This window comes from Pseudophryne corroboree, chromosome 8, assembly GCF_028390025.1.
Source record: "Pseudophryne corroboree isolate aPseCor3 chromosome 8, aPseCor3.hap2, whole genome shotgun sequence".
In the NCBI taxonomy this organism is placed as follows: domain Eukaryota; kingdom Metazoa; phylum Chordata; class Amphibia; order Anura; family Myobatrachidae; genus Pseudophryne; species Pseudophryne corroboree.
The window spans coordinates 49374534-49396463 of NC_086451.1; the positions used below are offsets into that span (position 1 = coordinate 49374534).

The 21930-nt window shown below is 48.4% G+C and overlaps 2 protein-coding genes across 6 annotated transcripts in view; one reads left to right on the top strand and one right to left on the bottom strand.

Annotated features, from left to right (window-relative positions):
• The window catches only part of LOC134948397 (uncharacterized), a 245576-nt gene that overhangs the window by 161156 nt on the left and 62490 nt on the right, over positions 1 to 21930 (bottom strand). For 2 of the 5 annotated variants that reach the window (XM_063936338.1, XM_063936339.1), the window contains exons 4-6: positions 12922 to 13055; positions 825 to 1008; positions 216 to 304 (exon numbers count right to left, since the gene is read on the bottom strand). The gene's annotated coding sequence lies outside the window, so the exon portion shown is untranslated. Of the gene's footprint in view, positions 1 to 215; positions 305 to 824; positions 1009 to 1125; positions 1925 to 12921; positions 13056 to 21930 lie in introns of those variants that run through there. The other 3 variants (XM_063936342.1, XM_063936341.1, XM_063936340.1) reach the window with 3 other exon arrangements.
• On the top strand, positions 1388 to 9193 carry LOC134948401 (E3 ubiquitin-protein ligase RNF12-like). Its single transcript, XM_063936346.1, has 2 exons — positions 1388 to 1657; positions 5260 to 9193. The coding sequence occupies exons 1-2, from the start codon at positions 1588 to 1590 to the stop codon at positions 5883 to 5885; spliced, it is 696 nt and encodes a 231-aa protein (XP_063792416.1). The 5' UTR covers positions 1388 to 1587; the 3' UTR covers positions 5886 to 9193.

A 21930-nucleotide genomic window follows, 5' to 3' on the forward strand; every position in this document is an offset into this window, starting at 1 on the left:
AGTGTTGGGATGCTAACTACATTCCATCACATTACTTGGCACACAGTCACTGGTCTTCCTTAGGATGTGGGCGGGGCGTGTGTGCGCTTTATTGATGGTCTACGTTTTGGGGAGAGTATCCCCTTCCTCAGGACTGTAAACACACTGTGGCACACAAAGCCATATTTAACCAAATAATAACTTTCCCCCATAATTGTCTCCCCCAGAAAGAGCACCGTGATCCTGCCAGCCGGGCTTCCCGATCAGCACCTCCATCGCACTGGAAATGACGTCACTCAGCCGGATCCGGGACCATAGGGACACACTGTACACAATAACACAGTGTGTCATATCACAATCGCACATGTGCATTATACAGTATACATAAAATTAACATTGCACTGTGCACCAATACAATAACACAGTGTGACATATCACAATCGCACATGTGCATTATACAGTATACATATAATGAACATTGCACTGTACACCAATACAATAAAATACACATATGTACATGTATAAAATACAAAAGCAGTATAAAACATAGAACGGATGTTATCCTGTGGAGGACAAATATGTCCAGATTAAAGTTCTAAAGTCATATATATAGTGTAAAACGACATACTATAATCTAATATGAACAAGTTAAACAATATATAATAGTATATAAAGAAATAAAATGTATATAGAAAATAAAAAGAAATACTGTGTCAATGGCTAACACCAATGTGCAGTAAGTGCTGCCATCTTGTGGCTAAATATTAAAAGTACAGTATACATCTAAACCGAGCTAAATATAACCAGCAAAATCCTATTAAATACAAAAAATCTAAGCTGGATACCTTATCTGAGCTGATAACAGCTAACAAGCGGATAACATCCAATGCGTTTCACCACGACGGAGCTATGTCCTGTCACGCAGACACATTTTGTTAGGATCTGGAAGAAGCGCAGTTCTGCAGCTCCTGCTGAGGATAGTTCTAGCGGCTGTAATCAGTCTCCTGGCCACAAGATTGATAAGCAAGGCTGCAGATAAGAAATAATATGGAAATTATTACAGTATCAATTGGGGCCTATGGATTACTATGTTGCAGACTGTAGAGTAATTATTTGGAATTGAGAAGAATTTATCATGAGACATACCAGCCCACTGTCACTATTACATCAAAAAGTCCCAATCTGTGACCGCACTGGGGGTGGTGCTTATGGGGTAGTGGGTGGGGCTTTATTGGAAAGTTTGTAGAAATATTGTGTAAGCTAGTCAGCAGTAAAATTCATGATAATACAGATACTCAGTAGCTGGTTATCTCCATGCCAGTAAGAAATATGGCTGACTGACTGCAGTGATGTGAGCAGTCAGCCATTTTTGTCTATGGACAGGTATATGAGCCCAGTGCACAGCCACATCAGTGGCAGTTGACAGTTGAAGCTCTGGTGGCTGATACTATAGTCTTGCCTTGGAAGAGCGAGCTAGTGTGCTTTGGCAGCTAGTGTTATACTTCCAGCGATTTATCTTGTTGTTCAGAGCACAATAAAATCTGTGATTTTCCTGAACATTTTTTTATTTTATTTTTTCTATTTGGTGGATTTATTGGACATCTGGAAATGAGCCGGAGAACGGAGCTGAGACGGCTCCTGGAGGATCAGAGGAGGTGGAGCCGTCACGGAGATCATGGTAAGTGAGATTTTGATACCGTGATTTCAATCTAAGGGGCAGCTTTATCAAAGATTGGATAGAAATTAAGTACTAAGTGATCAGCTTCCAACTGTCATTAAAATAACAGGAGCTGACTGGCTGGTACTTCCCTCTCCCCACATTACCTTTCTCCAAGCTGTGATAAATCTCCGCTATGTCCTCTCAGCCTGTGTGGCATGCGGGTGGTAGTTGGAGTTAGCTGCACATTAGCTATATGTCCTGCCTTACACTTTGTGGGAGATTCCTGAAAGCTTGGGGAGAGATAAAAAGGTCTATGTACTAAGACTTGGAGAGAGATAAAGTGAAAGGAGATAAATTACAAACCAACCAGTTCCTGTCATTTTTCAACACACAGCCTATAACATGGCAGTTAGGAGCTGATTGGCTGGTACTTTATCTCATCCACTTTATCCCAGGCTTCATACATAGACCCCAATATACCAACCAATCAGCTCCTAACATGTTACAGTCAGAGGGGGAGATATACTAAGCCTTATCCTTAAAGTGATATAGTGGATAGAGATAAAGCACCAGCCAATCAGCTATGTTACAGGCTGGGTATGAATGATGACAGTTAGCACCTGATTGGCTGCTACTTTATCTCTCCCCAAGCACCGATAAATATCCCCCCATGCTATGTTACCCTGGGTAGCATGCGGGTGGCAGCTGGAGATGTGGCCCCCATACATCAGCAATAAATTAGGGCAATTTGGCATTTTGCAGATCATTGTGTAAACAAAATCCACAATATATGGGGATCACAGATCGCAGATTCTGACCAGTGATTGGTAAATCAGGTTTTTAAATATGTTGAAATTTACAGATCAATTAAAGCTGTAGATTGCTAGTGTATGGTAACAATCAGCAGATTTGCAGACCGTTACTAGTAACATGATGAGACTTTCCAGATTCAGCAGATCTGTATTTGGTGAAAATGATCTGCAATCACTGAACAATATCTGTAATGTATGGGGGCAGATTGGTGGATTGGGGAATCTTTAACCACTTAACTGATGATGTTTCCCTATAAAACCATTCATAACAGTGTTTTCCTTAAAAAAAATGTTATTAATATAACTTAAAAAGTATTTTTTTTTCAGTATTATATTATACTCATCTGCAGAGCGTATCTCCTTGTCACACACTGGGGGACACAGTGGGTGGTGCGGGCGCATGTGATCTGACCATGCTGCACATTATCTCTATGCCCTGCCACACACTTTTTATATATACATAAACCATCCGCCCCTTATGGGTACTGTTCAGTAATAACACCGGTGCTGAGGATTTGGGATCACACGTAACACAAGGCTGATTTAGGATCTATTGAGCTGCCATCTCTATTCAGTTGCTGGACCAATAGGGAGGTGACGCAGTCTGATAACAATGCAATGTGCTCCGAGTGCCAAAATGAACTGGCAATGGGGTGTGATAGATAGTGAAATAAGAAGATCATGGACGGGTGCGAGTGGTGCCGCATTAAACCCTGTGGCGGCCCCTAGGCAGCCGAAATCTCAGAGCCCCCCTCACAAACTATCTCAATATATTTGTAATTTTACCAACCAACAGTCTACGATCTGGAAACTGTAATGTGACTCTGAGGTCTATGGTTTATGTACTTTACAGAGTATGGGAGATATGTGGGTCAGGTTGGATGGATTACAAGCATGAGCTGGATGGAAAGTTTTGGGGTGGAAAGAGGAGTGTGAGCAGATAGTGGGGAGTGTACGGGGTCCAGGGTTGGGTGAGATGTCACCAGCAGCCATGAGAAGGTGCAGGGTGAGATAGAGGACATGCCCGGATGAATTGTGGGTGTGAGGTGCTTCTGCTCATGTAGGCCTGAGAGTGCACTGGTGCAGGGAACAAAGCAGGTCATGGTGCAGACTAGCGAGGAGGGACGCAGTGATGGGGAACTAATGCAGAGGGAGAAATAGGAGCTGACAGCTGAGCTCTGGGTCCAGCAGCTGAACAGAGATGGACACGGCCAGCTTGGCCCAAAGTAACATGGTGTCTCCGAGTTCACAAAATCACCAAGTCATTGTATGATGTAAGGGGTTTCTCATACTCAGCCCTCAGGACCACTGACAGGTCACGTGCTGCAGACCCCCTAGCTGGGGCACAGGTGGGCTCATCACTCGCTGTATCTGTCACATTTCAAAAGTTCCAGCACATTCATTCCTGACTGACACAGTCTAGGGAGACACAGGAGGTCTGGAAAACATGGCCTGTTAGGGGTGCTGAGGACCAAGTATAAGAAACACTGACCTGAACCATTAGAGCTCAGTCCTCAGCATGTTTTCATTTATAGACTAGTTCAGTATTTTTAGATGATTTTCCCGTTCCGCTACTCACTTATGTTCCTTACAGGCTAGAACAGACTCTCCCACACCCCTCACACCCTTATTCCCATCTCTTTATTACCCTACTCCCACCTATTCTACCCCCACTAATGCACCCTCACATCTAGCCCAATCTCCACTCTGAGCCGCACTCGTTCCTCTGGTGCCTTCTCATTTATTCCCCCTCCGACCACTCATAGATATTATAGGGGCTCCTTGGGATACTTATGGTGGATCTGTCCGAGAATCACAGGGTTCTGGTCAGCGACTGATCGTCTGAATGTCACACTCACTGGTATTACCATTCCCTACTCCGCTGCAGACACACACAGCAGTACTCACTCATGCAGCTAAATGCAGCTAATTGTACTGCTGCTGCTCATTAGAAACATCCAGCGCTGCCTCCCTTCTCTGCTCTACTCAACCCTATTTGGAAAATCTACACCTGGAATACATTTCTAGCGTCCTGCCTGAGCACCCCAGCCAGTTTGCATATATATGGGCACCTTATATTTGTCACAACGAGGCCTCCTCCACTATATCCCCTGCTTAGATCTGATATTTTATCACTTAATGCAGGCATTCCCAACCACGGTCCTCAAGGCACACCAACAGTGCAGGTTTTAGTGATATCCAGGCTGCAGCACAGATGGTTAAATCAAAATAACTGAGCCACTAATTAATTCACCTGTATTGCAGCCTGGATATCACTAAAACCTGCACTGTTGGTGTGCCTTGAGGACCGTGGTTGGGAATGCCTGACTTAATGATTTGTCATGCCAGCAATCCCCCTTCCTCCTCCCTTCCTGCCTGCACCCCTACCAACACTCTCTTCTATCTCCCCCTCTCCTCCTTTTTACCTCTCATTTCCCCTCTTGTCGCTTTTCTTGTCTCCCTATATCGCTTCTGTTTAGTGCAGCTCCCCTCAGGCCTTCTGTTCTACCTGCATTATTCTGTGTCTTTTCTTACTGGAACACCTAGAGATCCATTCTCCCAATGAGAGCGGCTCCTTATTGGTTCCTTTCTTGCTTAATGCTGTAATATTGCTCTTAATGGAAATTTCACTTACAAAAATAACTATAATAAATGAAACAACTCTTATTCTGACAGTCTCTTACAGTGTAACACTATCAATGATATACCAAAATGTTTACTGTAACTCAAGTTATTGATCGGCAATTGATTGGTACATGTTATCGATAGGTAATTGTTATGGCTACTATATAAGATATATCTTTTCAGATGATTCAACCCAGACCGTATTTGAGGAGAGACTGCGGTCTGAGCGCCGAGGAGGTGAAAGGAGAGCTCGTCAGGACACCCAGGAACATCTGCAGAGACCTCAGAGGGAGCAGAGACACCGAAGCCGTTCTCCTCTTCCTGCTCCTGAGATGGCACCAACAGACGGACCAAGTCCAGATCCTCTCCCTGGTCCAAGTCATCTACAGCCAACGTCTCAGCAGCCAGCGGAGAATAGGCAGAATCTCTCGGACATGGTGCACGAGATCGTCATGCAGATGAGGACAGCCGCTGAGGGAGCTGACAATGAGCAGAATATCCCGGCCATTTTGGAAGAGATCATGGAACAGAACAGGCCAGCTGTGGTGGAAGAGATGCACAGGCAGAATGTCCAGGCCCTGCAGCTAAGGATCAGATTTTTCCAATCTACCATCATTGCTGGGGATGAAGCGACACAGTCATGTGCCATCTGTCTGATGCAGTACCAAGATGGGGAGCGAGTGTCTACCCTGCCCTGCAGCCACAAGTACCATCCAAGCTGCATCTCACAGTGGTTTGCAACACATTCCAGCTGTCCCCTGTGCCGCAGAGAGTGCATCCCAGCGCAGATTGAGTGTTGGATCTCCTGAATACGGTAAGAGGAAGATCTAAATTACCACCTTCTCTAGATTCCATACCACCTCCTCCACTCTACTTTGGGCCTACTGCCCACACTGCTCACCGGGCCTAGTGCTCGCCTATTGTGCCATTCTATTGGGTCTAATGCCCCTTTTATATTGACCGGCCTAGTGCCTGCCTAATGATTCCCAGGCCTAGTGCCTGCTATGCCCACGGGCCTAGTGCCCGAACCATGGTGGTCTAGGGTGGGACAGTCTGGATTTACCCATCCTAAGGGCTGTGGCTGGACCAAGCTTGGTCCAGACCCGCCCACCACTTGGTATTGCTCCCACCACCTCCGGCCTTCTTGGAGTCTTCACCTGGGCAGTGGTGTCCAGTAAAAGCTATTTTACATCGCACACCACTGTCCCAGGACTTCGACGTTTTCACCACATCTGCGGCGTTGCGCCGACTTATCCATCCTGCGGCCTAGCACCGGATAAAGCGATATCACAGCTTAGTGCCAACTTACAACACCTGTAGCCTAGCGCCGACTTATCCAATCTGCGGCCTAGCGCAGGATCAAGAGATACTACGGCCTAGTGCCGACTTACCACACCTGCGGTTAATCGCACAATGTAAGACTACTGGGCATTGTGCCCTTGTCTATACAAACCTTGTCGTCCACATAGTAGCTTTGGGCTTACCGCCCACTGTGCCCTGGCCAATTGTTGCTTATCTGTGGGACTTTGCTGCCATGGGTCTGTTACACGCCTACCTGAAATGATCCAAATGCTTTGGGCCTATTGCTCACCTACCTGAGCCTCTTACAATAGCTTTGGGCCTAATGATCACGGGACCCCGACCTATTGCTGCCGTTAGGGGCTGAAGATTCTATCCACGGGCCTAGTGTCCACGTAGTGTGCAGCTCTATTGGGCCTTCTGCCCACACTGCTCACCGGGCCTAGTACTCGCCTATTGTGCCATTCTATTGGGCCTAATGCCCCTTTATGTCACCCGGGCCTAGTGCCCGCGTACTGAATCCCAGGCCTTGTGCCTACTATGTCCACGGGCCTAGTGCCCGAACCCTGTTGGTCTTGGGTGGACCGTCTGGATTTACTCATCCTAATGGCTGTGGCTGGATGAAGCTTGGTCCAGACCCACCCAACGCGTGGTTTTTCGCCGGAGGCGGGATGTCTCCTACCACCTCCGGGCTTCCTGGAGTCTTCACCTGGGCAGTGGTGGCCAATAAAAGCTCTTTTCCATCGCACACTACTGTCCCAGGGCTTCGACGTCTTATCCACATCTACGGCTTAGCGTCGACTTATCCAACCTGCGGCCTAGCGCCGGATGAAGAGATAACACAGCTTAGCGTTGACTTACCACATTTGTAGACTAGCGCCGATTTATCCAACCTGCAGTCTAGCGCAGGATGAAGAGATACTACGGCCTAGTGCTGATTTACCACACCTGCGGTTAATCGCACAATGTAAGACTACTAGGCCTTGTGCCCTTGATACCAACCTTGTCATCCACACAATAGCTTTGGGCTTACCGCCCACTGTGCCTCAGCCTATTATTGTGTATCTGGGGGACTTTGCTGCCATGGGCCTGTTGCCCGCCTACTTAATATGATCCACATGTTTTGGGCCTATTGCCCACCTACCTGAGCTTGGTGCCTGATGACCACGGGGCCCAGACCTATTGCTTCTGTTGAGAGCTAAATCTTCAATCCACGGGCCTAGTGCCCGCCTAATGTGCAAGTCTATTGGGCTTACTGCCCACACTGCTCCTCGGGCCTAGTGCCCACTTATTGTGCCATTCTATTGGGCCTTATACCCCTTTATGTCCACCGGGCCAAGTGCGCACCTAATGCGACCCAGGCCTAGTGCCTGCTATGCTCACGGGCCTAGTCTCAAACTCTGGTGGTCTAGGGTGGGAACATCTGGATTTATCCATCCTAAGCGCTGTGGCTGGACCAAGCTTGGTCCGGACCCGTCCTCCGCGTGGTCTTCGACAGAGGCGGGATGGTTCCCACCACCTCCGGGCTTCCTGGAGTCTTCACCTCAGCAGTGGTGGCCAGTAAAAGCTATTTTCTGTCGCACACCGCCGTCCCAGGGCTTCCAACGTCTTCACCGACAAGCGTCGGATCTTTGGTCTTCACCCGGCTGGCGGCGGTAGGTAACAACTCTTTCCCAACTGCCACCACCCTCCAGGACTTCCGGCGCCTTCCCCTGCGTCTTCTATCTTCAATCTTCGGGAGCTCTTCACTGCTCCCTCCCGGCCAACATACAGCTCACCCGTGCCCGATGCTGGCTGATATAAGCCAGTGTTAGGAGGCGGGGCTATGATGTAGCGAGCCAGGATTGACTCGTCGACGCCACTCGATGCAGGTACGCCGCCATTACACACGTGGAGCGGAAGAGGTTATTCACCAACGCCTCCATGGCCGCTGCTGAACTCTGCAGCCAGTTGGGCAGGTGGGGACTGGACCAGACACGGCCCAGGTCCCCAGCGCTGCCTGGTTCCACTGCCGGATCCTTCCCCATAGGACGGCACCAGGATCCCTCTTGATCCCAGCCCGACCCAGGAAAGGAAGAACAGAGCACATAGTAGCAGGTCCAGTGACTGCGCTAGTACACTGGGCATTGCTACACATGTGCAGTACAGGTCCATGACATTGGTCATACTACGGTGTTAGATTATCAGTGATTGACAGTCTGATTCCGCTTGAGGGTGGGGTGGGGTGGCAACAGCCTGTTTCTCAAAATGGATTTGTGTCGCCGCTGTTTTTAGGGAGGGACTAGGCCAGGATTATCCGCCTGAGGTTGTAGATTTCATGGCTCCTTCATAGTAGATGCGGTGGCTGACTTGCGCGACTCCTTGGGTCACTCAGCCGGCCGATAGTGTTGCAGAAGATCTGATACTGCCTCCTAGGAAGCAGCTCGGATCAGTAATGCACGCAGGAGGCATGACGCATCCTGCTGTATTACCATATTAGCGCTACCACTGCTGCTTTTGTATAAGCAGCAGATATAGTTCCTCCATCCACATCTGAATCAGGCCCACTGCTCCTACTGGCCAGTGGCCATCTTATGTGTAGCACTGGGGGAATCCTTTGCATACCCCACAGCCGTCCTGCTTTGGATAGGATAGTCCCGCTTTTCGGGAACTGTCAGGCTGTCCCATCCGCAGGGCGCTATGTCCCGGGGTGAGGGGAGTTAGGGGGAGCACTCTAACCCGTGCTCTGCATAGCATACATGCCATGTGCAAGGAATCTACCAGAGCCTGATTCAGGAGGCGTCTTATACAAATAGACATTGCCTGATGGCTTCTCTGATCTGCTGCTGTTCTGATCATTGTACCACCTGTGTTAGCATCGGTCATCTGAGTAAACCTCAGGCCTTGACGCACCAAGAAAACGGTCAAGGTGCAGTGACAGAACTTGAGAGTGTTGGGCTCAGGCTCAAAAATATGCTCTGGGCCCCCCTCCTCCGTCATACGGGCGTTTTCGCATCGGCGATGTCATTTATAGCTTTGGCTTTTGCTCCCCTTGTAGTGGCTATGGCCCCTGATTCTGCAGGGCCCTTGACCATGGTTCAGGGCTGGGGTCTTATTTCCGTCCCGTCCAGACCGGCGATGCAGCAGTTTTTGCAGGCATGTCAGGACATGGGAGCGGCTGTTGTCCAACTGGGTATGAGCGCACCTGCAACAGTAGAGTATACTAGGGCGCCCGCTATGGTTTCTCCTCCCCTTTTGCCCACCTCAGTAGCTTCATCTTCGGGGGCGGCTTTAACTCCTTTTTCAGAGTTTGGTGAAGAGCTGAGAGAAGATGAAGCTGTTTCCTCGGTGGAGGCGTTGGTGACTGGTCAGACCGAGACTTCAGGTGAGGCAGAGCCAGATTAAGGGGGGGCCAGAGGATATGTTACCCTGGGCCCCCTCGCCTCTTCGGGGCCCCCCATGATGGACCAATTTTGTCTTTCAGAGATAGAGACAGCAGCTTTGTCTACATCTCTGCAGCGGCCGGGGCCACCCGCAGTCACAATCTGAGTGCCTGCCTGGCTGCTCCTCACAGAGAGCTCTGATAGGCAGAGCTCTCTGCATTGGATACATTACACCCACACAGCTGAGGCCGGGAGCTACTGAGCATGTGCAGCAGCAGATCAGCTCACATGGACTCCAGCAGTGACTCTCCTCCTCCTCTTCCTGTTTTACTTAATTTTGTATGTGTATGTTTTGTAGGTATGATGTGTGTGTGTGTGTAGGTATGCTGTGTATGTATGTATGTATGTATGTATGTATGCTGTATGTGTGTGTAGGAATGCTGTGTGTGTATGCTATGTGTGTATGTATGTAGGTATGCTATGTATGTATGTATGGTGTCTGTGTGTGGGTATGCTGTTTGTATGTATGAATGTATACATGCTGTGTGTATGTACGCATGCTGGGTGTATGTATGTATGTATGTATGTATGCATTATGGGTGTGTGTAGGTATGCTATGTATGTATGTATGTATGTATGCTATGTATGATGTGTGTTATGTGTATGTATGCTATGTGTATATAAACATGTTATGTGTGTTTGTAGGAATGCTGTCTATGTATGTATGTATGTATGTATGTATGTATGTGTGTGTGTTTTGTGTATGTATGCGTATGTGTGTTTGTATGTATGCTGTATGTGTTGTATGTATGAATGTATGTGTGTATGCATTCTATGTGTGTAGGTATGCTGTGTGTATGTATGTATGTATGTATGTATATATGCTGCGTGCGTGGGGATTACGAATGTCATTATGCTGACATCGGCATCCCTAGCAGTGGAATGCCAGCAGGGGGGGCGAGCGCAACTTAGCCCCATGCGGGCTCGGTGGCGAGTTACGCTCACCACAGGTTTTATTCTCTCTCTATGGGTGTCATGGACACTCATAGAGGGGGAATCACCTACCTCGCCGGTATACCGGCAGTGGCATGGTGCCCCCATTGGGATCTTCGTGTCTGTATTGTGACGGCCGGGATCCCGACTGTCGGTATGCTAACTGGGGATTCAGAGGATGATGGCTCTGCTACTAGCGCGGTCAGGGAATGGAAGCGTGCTGCTAAGGGGGGTATTCAATTACGTGCCTTTTTTTGACCAGTCAAAAAAATGGCACTAATTCGACACAGGGCATTCAGTTGCGGGCTTTTCACCCGTTTTTCAATCCTTTTCGCCCATGCCATTTCACTTTTTTTTGTTGAAGTCGGCACTGGCGAAAATTGCGCCAAAAATTTACGAAAACACCTGCGAATTTGCCAAAACATGTGTATCGGCGGTGGATTCCCCGATACAAGTGGTTTTCGCCAGTGCCAGTGAATAGGGCGAATGTAAATTCGACCTAAAAATGGGTGAAAAGTGCAGTTCTTTCGACTGGTCGAAAAAAACAGTACTAATTGAATACCCCACTAAGTATGCTAGGCGAGAGGCGGTTAGGCGTGATTGGCTATGCTCTGACGAGTTTAGATAGTTTGCGCAGGGCTTAGCAGCGTTTAGGCGCATGCAGGAATTGTTGCGCTGTTTGTTGCGTGTTGCGCTGTCTTGTACGTCTCCCCCTGTCCTCCCTACTCGGGGATTAGCTACTCGCCACTGTTGGCAGTGGGAGTTTAGAGGGATTTAACAATTTTTTACCTGGACTGACGGACTTAATTCGGCTTAATTATACTTGATTTGGCTAATTGGATTTCAATTATATGTCCCTCAGCAGGTTTTAAGTTTTACCTCTGACCGAGTTTACTTGTGTGACCCCCTCCCCCCTTTATTTGTTTTACCTATCCTATTGTATCTATATGTTGCTTCGATTGGCCTGAAGCTCGTTTACATGGAATTTCCATGATTTTTTTTTCTTTTTGGCAGATCGCCTGGGTGATAGGCGCAAGGGTTGCATAGCTGGCCACGCATGTTTTCTGCTCAGCTAGGTTTATGGCTTTAAAATTAATGTATGGCGTAAACTTAATTTCTCTTTTATTTAACGTTTAAAGCTCATTTAAATAAATTGCTAACAGTTTCTGCCAAATTCACGTCTCCGTGTCGTTATTTTATGTAAGGTTTATGTTGGGCATCACTGATGCATACATAGCGCAATCCTCAGCCGTTAGGAGGGTGAGTATAACCCTTACTGCCCCCTGTGCTGTACCTGTATGTATGTTATCAGGGGTAAGAGGGGATGTATCTGAGGCCTGGGAGCCAGTAGGCAGGTTACTTATATAGCACGTCAGAGCTGCACAGCAATGTCCATAGGGGTTATACATGTAACATGGTTACAGACTAGCACATCTCGTTACTAATATACTAGATAATAGAAGGGGAGGAGAGAGCTCTACTACAGCAGCTACAGCTGACTTTCTGCGGGAGGAGAGGACACAAAGGGGGAGAAATCCTGAAGATGCCAGTGGCAAGAGCTGATCGGGGGAAGCAGTGGAGGGGTCATTGGCAGAGATAAGTGGGTGGGAGTGTAAGGTGATTACAGTAATCCAGGGGAGAGATATGGGGATGGTGAATGAGGGGATTTATTATCTTTAATGTAAGAAATGAGCTGATACTGGAGATAATACGGAGGTGGAAGCAGCAGGATTGGGCGAGGGTCTGAATGTGGGGGGATAAGAGGGAATACAGATTATGGATTGCACCAATAGGTACCTTAAATGGCAGCCTGAAGAGAATGGGGGTCTCCTAACAACACCCCAGACTAGAGACCTGGATATGCAGAATATCTCCGGCGCTGTGTATGGTAATAATGAATGGGTTATGTCATACTCAGGTTACAGGGGATGTGTGTGACACACTTACTGAAAAGGGGCGGTGCTGATGGCAGCTGTCACAAGCGGGGGGCTGGGGGCGGGTAAGGTTACATAAGGTTACAGACATGTAGTGGTCTCTGAATAAGGTGGATATTTGCATGGATCACTGATTGCTGGAATTGCTCCCCCTGTACATGTGACTCAGACCCTCAATTACTGCACGGGGAATGTATCCTAAACACAGTGTAAATAATACATACGGATTACACAATACATAATATTCCAGGAAACACCTGACCGCTGCGTCATAGGCAGCGATGCTGGCTGTGGTGATTAGGACGCCTTTCTGTCCATCAGTGTCTGGCTCATTCCTCACCATCTCTGCTGTCACTACACGAATAACATGAAACGCGTCGGAAATGTTCCCCTAAGAGATCAGCAAAAAATATAATCAACAACTTTTATACTCTTAAGAAAATCCATCTTGTTTTAGTCGCCAACTTATTATATTATAATTAGGCAAAGTCTAGCAAGATAATCATCCTGCCTCAGGTAAAGAGGAATTGCTGACGTGTCTATTACTCTGACTTCTCTATTCCAGGAACCATCATGTAATATAAACCAGCAATGCTGGAAGCCGGGGCATGCTTCTTTTTATATTAAACAGTAACAGTATAGTGACAATGTGTCAGTAGTGAGGTGTCTGTGATCTCCCAGTTATTGGGTGCGTTACAGAGAACACGGTCTCAGTATTAGCACATGGTGGAACTGGGAGCTGGTCAGGAAGCCAGACATAGGAGGAGATGTACCAACGCTTGGAGAGAGATACATCTCTTTTTTTCAAACACTATAAAATGACAGGAGCTGATTGGCTGCTACTTTAACCCTCTCCAAGCTTTGATACATCTCCCTCAAAGTCTGCAGAACACACGACAAAGCAAAAGGAGATTACCAGTTATTTCCATCTGCAGCTAATCAGGAGGCAGAAGTCATTGTTACTCATTATGGACATTAGGCCCCTGGTCCCGGGTATATTCCATCTCCGTATTGGATAGTAACACGAGCAGAATATAGTGCTGGGTCACAGGTAGAGAGATAGCTAGGTGCAAGTCTCTATAGAGTATTTCCTCTTACATCTAGTGTGACACTTGTAAGAACTACGCCCAGCAGGTGTGGTGACGGCAGCAGGTTTTTGTTCACTGCAACTCAGCAGCCTAACGAGTGTCGACCTAAAGACCGGATACCTACCTGGCTTGCTGATCTCAGCCAGCTACAATACCTGGACCAGACCTGCCATATACCCTACATCCAGGTATGACCCAACTCACTCTGCACCTGATAACCGTTCTGGGCCAACCTAACAGCTGTGGCCCCGGGACCCCCTGCCATACTAGAAACCAGAATGGTATTTCTCTGACGTCCTAGTGGATGCTGGGAACTCCGAAAGGACCATGGGGAATAGCGGCTCCGCAGGAGACTGGGCACAACTAAAGAAAGCTTTTAGGTCACCTGGTGTGCACTGGCTCCTCCCACTATGACCCTCCTCCAAGCCTCAGTTAGATTTTGTGCCCGGCCGAGGTTGGATGCACACTAGGGGCTCTCCTAAACTTCTAAAAGAAAGTATATAATTAGGTTTTTTATTTTACAGTGAGACCTGCTGGCAACAGGCTCACTGCAGCGAGGGACTAAGGGGAGAAGAAGCGAACCTACCTGCTTGCAGCTAGCTTGGGCTTCTTAGGCTACTGGACACCATTAGCTCCAGAGGGATCGACCGCATGGAACTGGCCTTGGTGTTCGGTCCCGAAGCCGCGCCGCCGTCCCCCTTACAGAGCCAGAAGCAAGAAGAGGTCCGGAAAATCGGCGGCAGAAGACATCAGTCTTCACCAAGGTAGCGCACAGCACTGCAGCTGTGCGCCATTGCTCCTCATACACACTTCACACTCCGGTCACTGAGGGTGCAGGGCGCTGGGGGGGGCGCCCTGAGCAGCAATAAAAACACCTTGGCTGGCAAATATATCACAATATATAGCCCCAGAGGCTATATATGTGATAATTACCCCTGCCAGAATCCATAAAAAAGCGGGAGAAAAGTCCGCGGAAAAGGGGCGGAGCTTTCTCTCTCAGCACACTGGCGCCATTTTCTCTTCACAGCTCCGCTGGAAGGAAGCTCCCTGGCTCTCCCCTGCAGTCTACACTACAGAAAAGGGTAAAAAAGAGAGGGGGGGGCACTAAATTTAGGCGCAGTATATATAACAGCAGCTATAGGGGACATAATTCAGATAGTCCCTGCATTATATAGCGCTCTGGTGTGTGCTGGCATACTCTCACTCTGTCTCCCCAAAGGGCTTTTGTGGGTCCTGTCCTCTGTTAGAGCATTCCCTGTGTGTGTGCGGTGTGTCTGTACGTCTGTGTCGACATGTTTGATGAGGATAATGATGTGGAGGCGGAGCAGATGCCTATAGAAGTGATGTCACCCCCTGCAGGGCAGACACCTGAGTGGATGGACTTATGGAAGGAATTGCGTGCACGTGTCGACTCCTTACACAAAAAATTTGACGACATGCCAAATGCGGGACAGCCGGCTTCTCAGCTCGTGCCTGTCCAGGCGTCTCAAAGGCCATCGGGGGCTCTAAAACGCCCGCTACCTCAGATGGCAGACGCGGATGTCGACACGGATACTGACACCAGTGTCGACGACGATGAGTCTAGTCTAATGTCCACTAAGGCCATTCGTTGCATGATTGAGGCAATGAAAGAGGTGTTACAAATTTCTGATATAAACCCAGGTACCACTAAAAAGGGTATTATGTTTGGGGAGAAAAAACTGCCCGTAGTTTTTCCCCCTTCAGAAGAATTAAATGAAGTGTGTGAAGAAGCGTGGGCTTTCCCTGATAAAAGATTGGTAATCTCTAAGAAGTTACTAATGGCGTTCCCTTTCCCGCCAGAGGATAGGTCACGTTGGGAGACACCCCCTAGGGTGGATAAAGCGCTCACACGTTTGTCTAAAAAGGTGGCACTACCGTCTCCGGATACGGCCGCCCTCAAGGAACCTGCTGATAGAAAGCAGGAGGCGATCCTGAAGTCTGTATATACACACTCAGGCATTATACTTAGACCAGCTATTGCGTCAGCATGGATGTGCAGTGCTGCCGCTGCGTGGTCAGATTCCCTGTCAGAAAATATTGACACCCTAGACAGGGACACTATTCTGCTAACCATAGAGCATATAAAAGACTCAGTCTTATACATGAGAGATGCACAGAGGGAGATCTGCCGGCTGGCATCTAAAATAAGTGCTTTGTCCATTTCTGCTAGGAGAGGCTTATGGACTCGCCAGTGGACAGGGGATGCAGATTCGAAAAGGCACATGGAAGTTTTGCCTTATAAGGGTGAGGAGTTATTTGGGGATGGTCTCTCGGACCTAGTTTCCACAGCAACTGCTGGGAAGTCAGCATTTTTACCCCATGTTCCCTCACAGCCTAAAAAGGCGCCGTTTTATCAGGTACAGTCCTTTCGGACTCAGAAAAACAGGCGTGGAAAAGGCGGGTCCTTTCTGTCCAGAGGCAGACTCTCACTCTGTGCAGGGAAAAAGGCTGCAACAAACAGCAGGTTCCCAGGAGCAAAAGTCCTCCCCCGCTTCTTCCAAGTCCGCCGCATGACGGTGGGGCTCCACAGGCGGAGCCAGGTACGGTGGGGGGACGCCTCAAAGATTTCAGCGATCAGTGGGCTCGCTCACAGGTATCTCAAGGGTACAAACTGGAATTCGAGGCGTCTCCACCCCACCGGTTCCTAAAATCTGCCTTGCCGATTACTCCTTCAGACAGGGAGGCTGTGCTAGCGGCAATTCACAAGCTGTATTCCCAGCAGGTGATAATCAAGGTGCCCCTACTTCAACAAGGACGGGGTTACTATTCCACACTGTTTGTGGTACCGAAACCGGATGGTTCGGTGAGACCCATTTTAAATTTGAAATCCTTGAACACATACATAAAAAAATTCATGTTCAAGATGGAATCGCTCAGGGCGGTTATTGCAAGCCTGGACGAGGGGGATTACATGGTATCCCTGGACATCAAGGATGCTTACCTGCATGTCCCCATTTACTATCCTCACCAGGAGTACCTCAGATTTGTGGTACAGGATTGCCATTACCAATTCCAGACGCTGCCGTTTGGACTGTCCACGGCACCGAGGGTGTTTACCAAGGTAATGGCGGAAATGATGATACTCCTTCGAAAGAAGGGAGTTTTAATTATCCCGTACTTGGACGATCTCCTAATAAAGGCGAGGTCCAAGGAGCAGTTGTCTATCTCAGGAGGTGCTACACCAGCACGGTTGGATTCTGAATATTCCAAAATCACAGCTGGTTCCGACGACACGTCTACTGTTCCTGGGTATGATTCTGGATACAGTCCAGAGAAAAGTGTTTCTCCCGGAGGAGAAAGCCAAGGAGCTGTCATCTCTAGTCAGAGACCTCCTGAAACCAAAACAGGTATCGGTGCATCACTGCACGCGGGTCCTGGGAAAGATGGTGGCTTCTTACGAAGCAATTCCTTTCGGCAGGTTCCATGCCAGAATCTTTCAGTGGGACCTGTTGGACAAATGGTCCGGATCGCATCTTCAGATGCATCGCCTAATAACCCTGTCTCCAAGAACCAGGGTATCTCTGTTGTGGTGGCTGCAGAGTGCTCATCTTCTAGAGGGCCGCAGATTCGGCATACAGGACTGGGCCCTGGTGACCACGGATGCCAGCCTTCGAGGCTGGGGGGCAGTCACACAGGGAAGAAACTTCCAAGGACTATGGTCGAGTCAGGAGACTTCCCTACACATAAATATTCTGGAACTAAGGGCCATTTACAATGCCCTAAGTCAGGCAAAATCCCTGCTTCTACACCAGCCGGTACTGATCCAGTCAGACAACATCACGACAGTCGCCCATGTAAATCGACAGGGCGGCACAAGAAGCAGGATGGCAATGGCAGAAGCCACAATGATTCTCCGATGGGCGGAAAACCACGTACTAGCACTGTCAGCAGTGTTCATTCCGGGAGTGGACAACTGGGAAGCAGACTTTCTCAGCAGGCACGACCTCCACCCGGGAGAGTGGGGACTTCATCCAGAAGTCTTCACACTGATTGTAAATCGATGGGAACGGCCACAGGTGGACATGATGGCGTCCCGCCTAAACAAAAAACTGGAGAGATATTGCGCCAGGTCAAGGGACCCTCAGGCGATAGCTGTGGACGCTCTAGTGACACCGTGGGTGTACCAGTCAGTTTATGTGTTCCCTCCTCTGCATCTCATACCAAGGGTACTGAGAATAATAAGAAAACGAGGAGTAAGAACAATACTCGTGGTTCCGGATTGGCCAAGGCGAGCGTGGTACCCGGAACTTCAAGAGTTGATCTCAGAGGACCCATGGCCTCTGCCGCTCAGACAGGACCTGCTGCAGCAGGGGCCCTGTCTGTTCCAAGACTTACCGCGGCTGCGTTTGACGGCATGGCGGTTGAACGCCGGATCCTGAAGGAAAAGGGCATTCCGGAGGAAGTCATTCCTACGCTGATCAAAGCCAGGAAAGATGTAACTGCAAAACATTATCACCGCATATGGCGGAAATATGTTGCTTGGTGTGAGGCCAGAAAGGCCCCAACAGAGGAATTTCAACTAGGTCGATTTCTGCATTTCCTACAAACAGGAGTGACTATGGGCCTGAAATTAGGCTCCATTAAGGTACAGATCTCGGCTCTGTCGATTTTCTTCCAGAAAGAACTAGCTTCACTACCTGAAGTTCAGACGTTTGTAAAAGGAGTGCTGCATATTCAGCCCCCGTTTGTGCCTCCAGTGGCACCTTGGGATCTCAACGTGGTGTTGAGTTTCTTAAAATCACATTGGTTTGAGCCACTAAAAACCGTGGATCTAAAATATCTCACGTGGAAAGTGGTCATGTTATTGGCCTTGGCTTCGGCCAGGCGTGTTTCAGAATTGGCGGCTTTGTCATATAAAAGCCCTTATCTGATTTTCCATATGGATAGGGCAGAATTGAGGACTCGTCCCCAGTTTCTCCCTAAGGTGGTATCAGCTTTTCACTTGAACCAACCTATTGTGGTGCCTGCGGCTACTAGGGACTTGGAGGATTCCAAGTTACTGGACGTAGTCAGGGCCTTGAAAATTTATGTTTCCAGGACGGCTGGAGTCAGGAAAACTGACTCGCTGTTTATCCTGTATGCACCCAACAAACTGGATGCTCCTGCTTCTAAGCAGACTATTGCTCGCTGGATTTGTAGCACAATTCAGCTGGCGCATTCTGCGGCTGGACTGCCGCATCCTAAATCAGTAAAAGCCCACTCCAAGAGGAAAGTGGGCTCATCTTGGGCGGCTGCCCGAGGGGTCTCGGCTTTACAACTTTGCCGAGCTGCTACTTGGTCAGGGGCAAACACGTTTGCTAAATTCTACAAATTTGATACCCTGGCTGAGGAGGACCTGGAGTTCTCTCATTCGGTGCTGCAGAGTCATCCGCGCTCTCCCGCCCGTTTGGGAGCTTTGGTATAATCCCCATGGTCCTTTCGGAGTTCCCAGCATCCACTAGGACGTCAGAGAAAATAAGATTTTACTCACCGGTAAATCTATTTCTCGTAGTCCGTAGTGGATGCTGGGCGCCCATCCCAAGTGCGGATTGTCTGCAATACTTGTACATAGTTATTGTTAACTAAAGGGTTATTGTTGAGCCATCTGTTGAGAGGCTCAGTAGTTGTCATACTGTTAAACTGGGTATAGTATCACGAGTTATACGGTGTGATTGGTGTGGCTGGTATGAGTCTTACCTGGGATTCAAAATCCTTCCTTATTATGTCAGCTCGTCCGGGCACAGTGTCCTAACTGAGGCTTGGAGGAGGGTCATAGTGGGAGGAGCCAGTGCACACCAGGTGACCTAAAAGCTTTCTTTAGTTGTGCCCAGTCTCCTGCGGAGCCGCTATTCCCCATGGTCCTTTCGGAGTTCCCAGCATCCACTACGGACTACGAGAAATAGATTTACCGGTGAGTAAAATCTTATTATTCCAACTACAGTGTCACAGGGAACAGGTGTAAGTGGCATGCCAAGGTTTGGGGAATCACCAGCTAGGACCAATAGGTAAGCTCTGGCCTTACATTTAGGCTTTCATAGTCAATAAATGCCACTTACTCTCTGATCCTATTGCTCTCACTCCTTCCCTCACTCTTGCCGGTTCTATTACCAGTGCGGTTACGGCAGCAGTCAGTGGGGCCAATTCAATTGTTTTGGGCGTCTAAAAATCCAGTCTAAACGCAACTTTTTAGACACCAAAACAATTGTCACAACTCAACTGTGTCTGTGCGCCCATCGTGCCCAAACAGACTGGGTTTATCTGCCTAAAACGCCTAAACCCGTCTAAACTCCCCGCTTTGGGCAGATTGAATGGGTTGGGATTGGGTTACTGGCATCTGGGAACCCAGCTGTCAGATTGCCGGCAGGGGGGGGGGGCAAGCGCAGCGAAGCCCCTTGCGGTTCGATTCCCACACTATCGGTGTAATGGACACCCACGATTGGGTATAGTCCCCGTTAGTCGGCATGACGACTGTTGAGATTTCCAGCGGTCGGGATTCCGGCGTCGGTATAGGGACACGATTACATCCCGATTGAACAGGTAGTTGGTGTGGTTCAGCTGCGCACCCTTCACGTGCTGCCTATGGGTTATAACTTGGGCCTTCCCTGTGACCAGAAGTTGTATTGCAAGTTGAATGAATGTGGGAAAACACCGACAGGCGCTCAGTGAGATCCCAATATAAAAGATTTATTACGAATATGAGTAAAAAAGATTCAGAAGATAATACAGTTTAAAAACAAAACAGTAAAAATAGGATTTTGGTACTTACCGATAAATCCTTTTCTCCTAGTCCGTAGAGGATGCTGGGGACTCCAAAAGGACCATGGGGTATAGACGGGATCCGCAGGAGCTTGGGCACACTGAAAAGACTTAATCTGGGTGTGAACTGGCTCCTCCCTCTATGCCCCTCCTCCAGACCTCAGTTATAGGAACTGTGCCCAGGAGAGACGGACATTTCAACGAAAGATTTTTGTTTAAACTAAGGGCTACCAACATACCAGCCCACACCACAAACATACCGTACAACCAGAGTAACATTAAACCAGATAACAGTATGAATTAACAACAGCAACAAGCTGAAACAAGAAATACACAACCTGTGTATAAACTAATTTAACTAGCAAGAAAACACTGCAAGTAACAGTCCGCACTGGGATGGGCGCCCAGCATCCTCTACGGACTAGGAGAAAAGGATTTATCAGTAAGTACCAAAATCCTATTTTCTCTTACGTCCTAGAGGATGCTGGGGACTCCAAAAGGACCATGGGGTTTATACCAAAGCTCCAGAACGGGCGGGAGAGTGCGGACGACTCTGCAGCACCGACTGACCAAACGCAAGGTCCTCATCAGCCAGGGTATCAAACTTATAGAACTTAGCAAAAGTGTTTGAACCCGACCAAGTAGCTGCTCGGCAAAGCTGTAACGCCGAGACGCCTTAGGCAGCCGCCCAAGATGAGCCCACTTTTCTGGTAGAATGGGCTTTTACTGACTTCGGTAGCCAAAGAATGAGCCTGCTGAATCGTACTACAAATCCAGCGTGCAATAGTCTGTTTTGAAGCAGGATGACCAATTTTGTTGGAAGCATACAAGACAAAAAACGCCTCAGTTTTTCTGGCAACAGCTGTCCTAGTTACGTAGATCTTCAACGCTCTTACAACATCCAGAGATTTTGGAATCGCCACAGCCTCCATAGCCACCGGGACCACAATAGGTTGGTTAATGTGAAATGAAGAAACCACCTTCGGCAGAAATTGTTGACGAGTCCTCAATTCCGCCCTATCCGAATGAAAAATCAAGTACGGGCTCTTATGAGATAAGGCCGCCAACTCTGACACCCGCCTGGCAGACGCCAGCGCCAATAGCATAACTACCTTCCAAGTGAGAAATTTCAATTCAACCTTACGCAAAGGTTCAAACCAGGAAGACATGAGAAACCGTAAGACCACATCAAGCTCCCATGGAGCTACAGGAGGCACAAACGGAGGTCTGAACCTCTGGGAGGACCGCTAATTCTTTTTGAAAGAAAATAGACAAAGCCGAAATCTGCACTTTGATGGAACCTAATTTCAGGCCTGCATCTACTCCCACCTGTAAAAAGTGGAGAAAGCGCCCCAAGTGAAAATCTTCCGCACGAGCCATTTTAGACTCACAACAGGAAACATACTTTCTCCAAATACGGTG

What these genes read in the sequence shown, in the direction of transcription:
- LOC134948401 (XM_063936346.1), top strand. Translation starts at nt 1,588, where the DNA reads ATGAGCCGGAGAACGGAGCTGAGACGGCTCCTGGAGGATCAGAGGAGG. An exon ending in GAGCCGTCACGGAGATCATG is followed by an intron (nt 1,658 to 5,259) that starts GTAAGTGAGATT and finishes ATATCTTTTCAG; the next exon opens with ATGATTCAACCCAGACCGTA.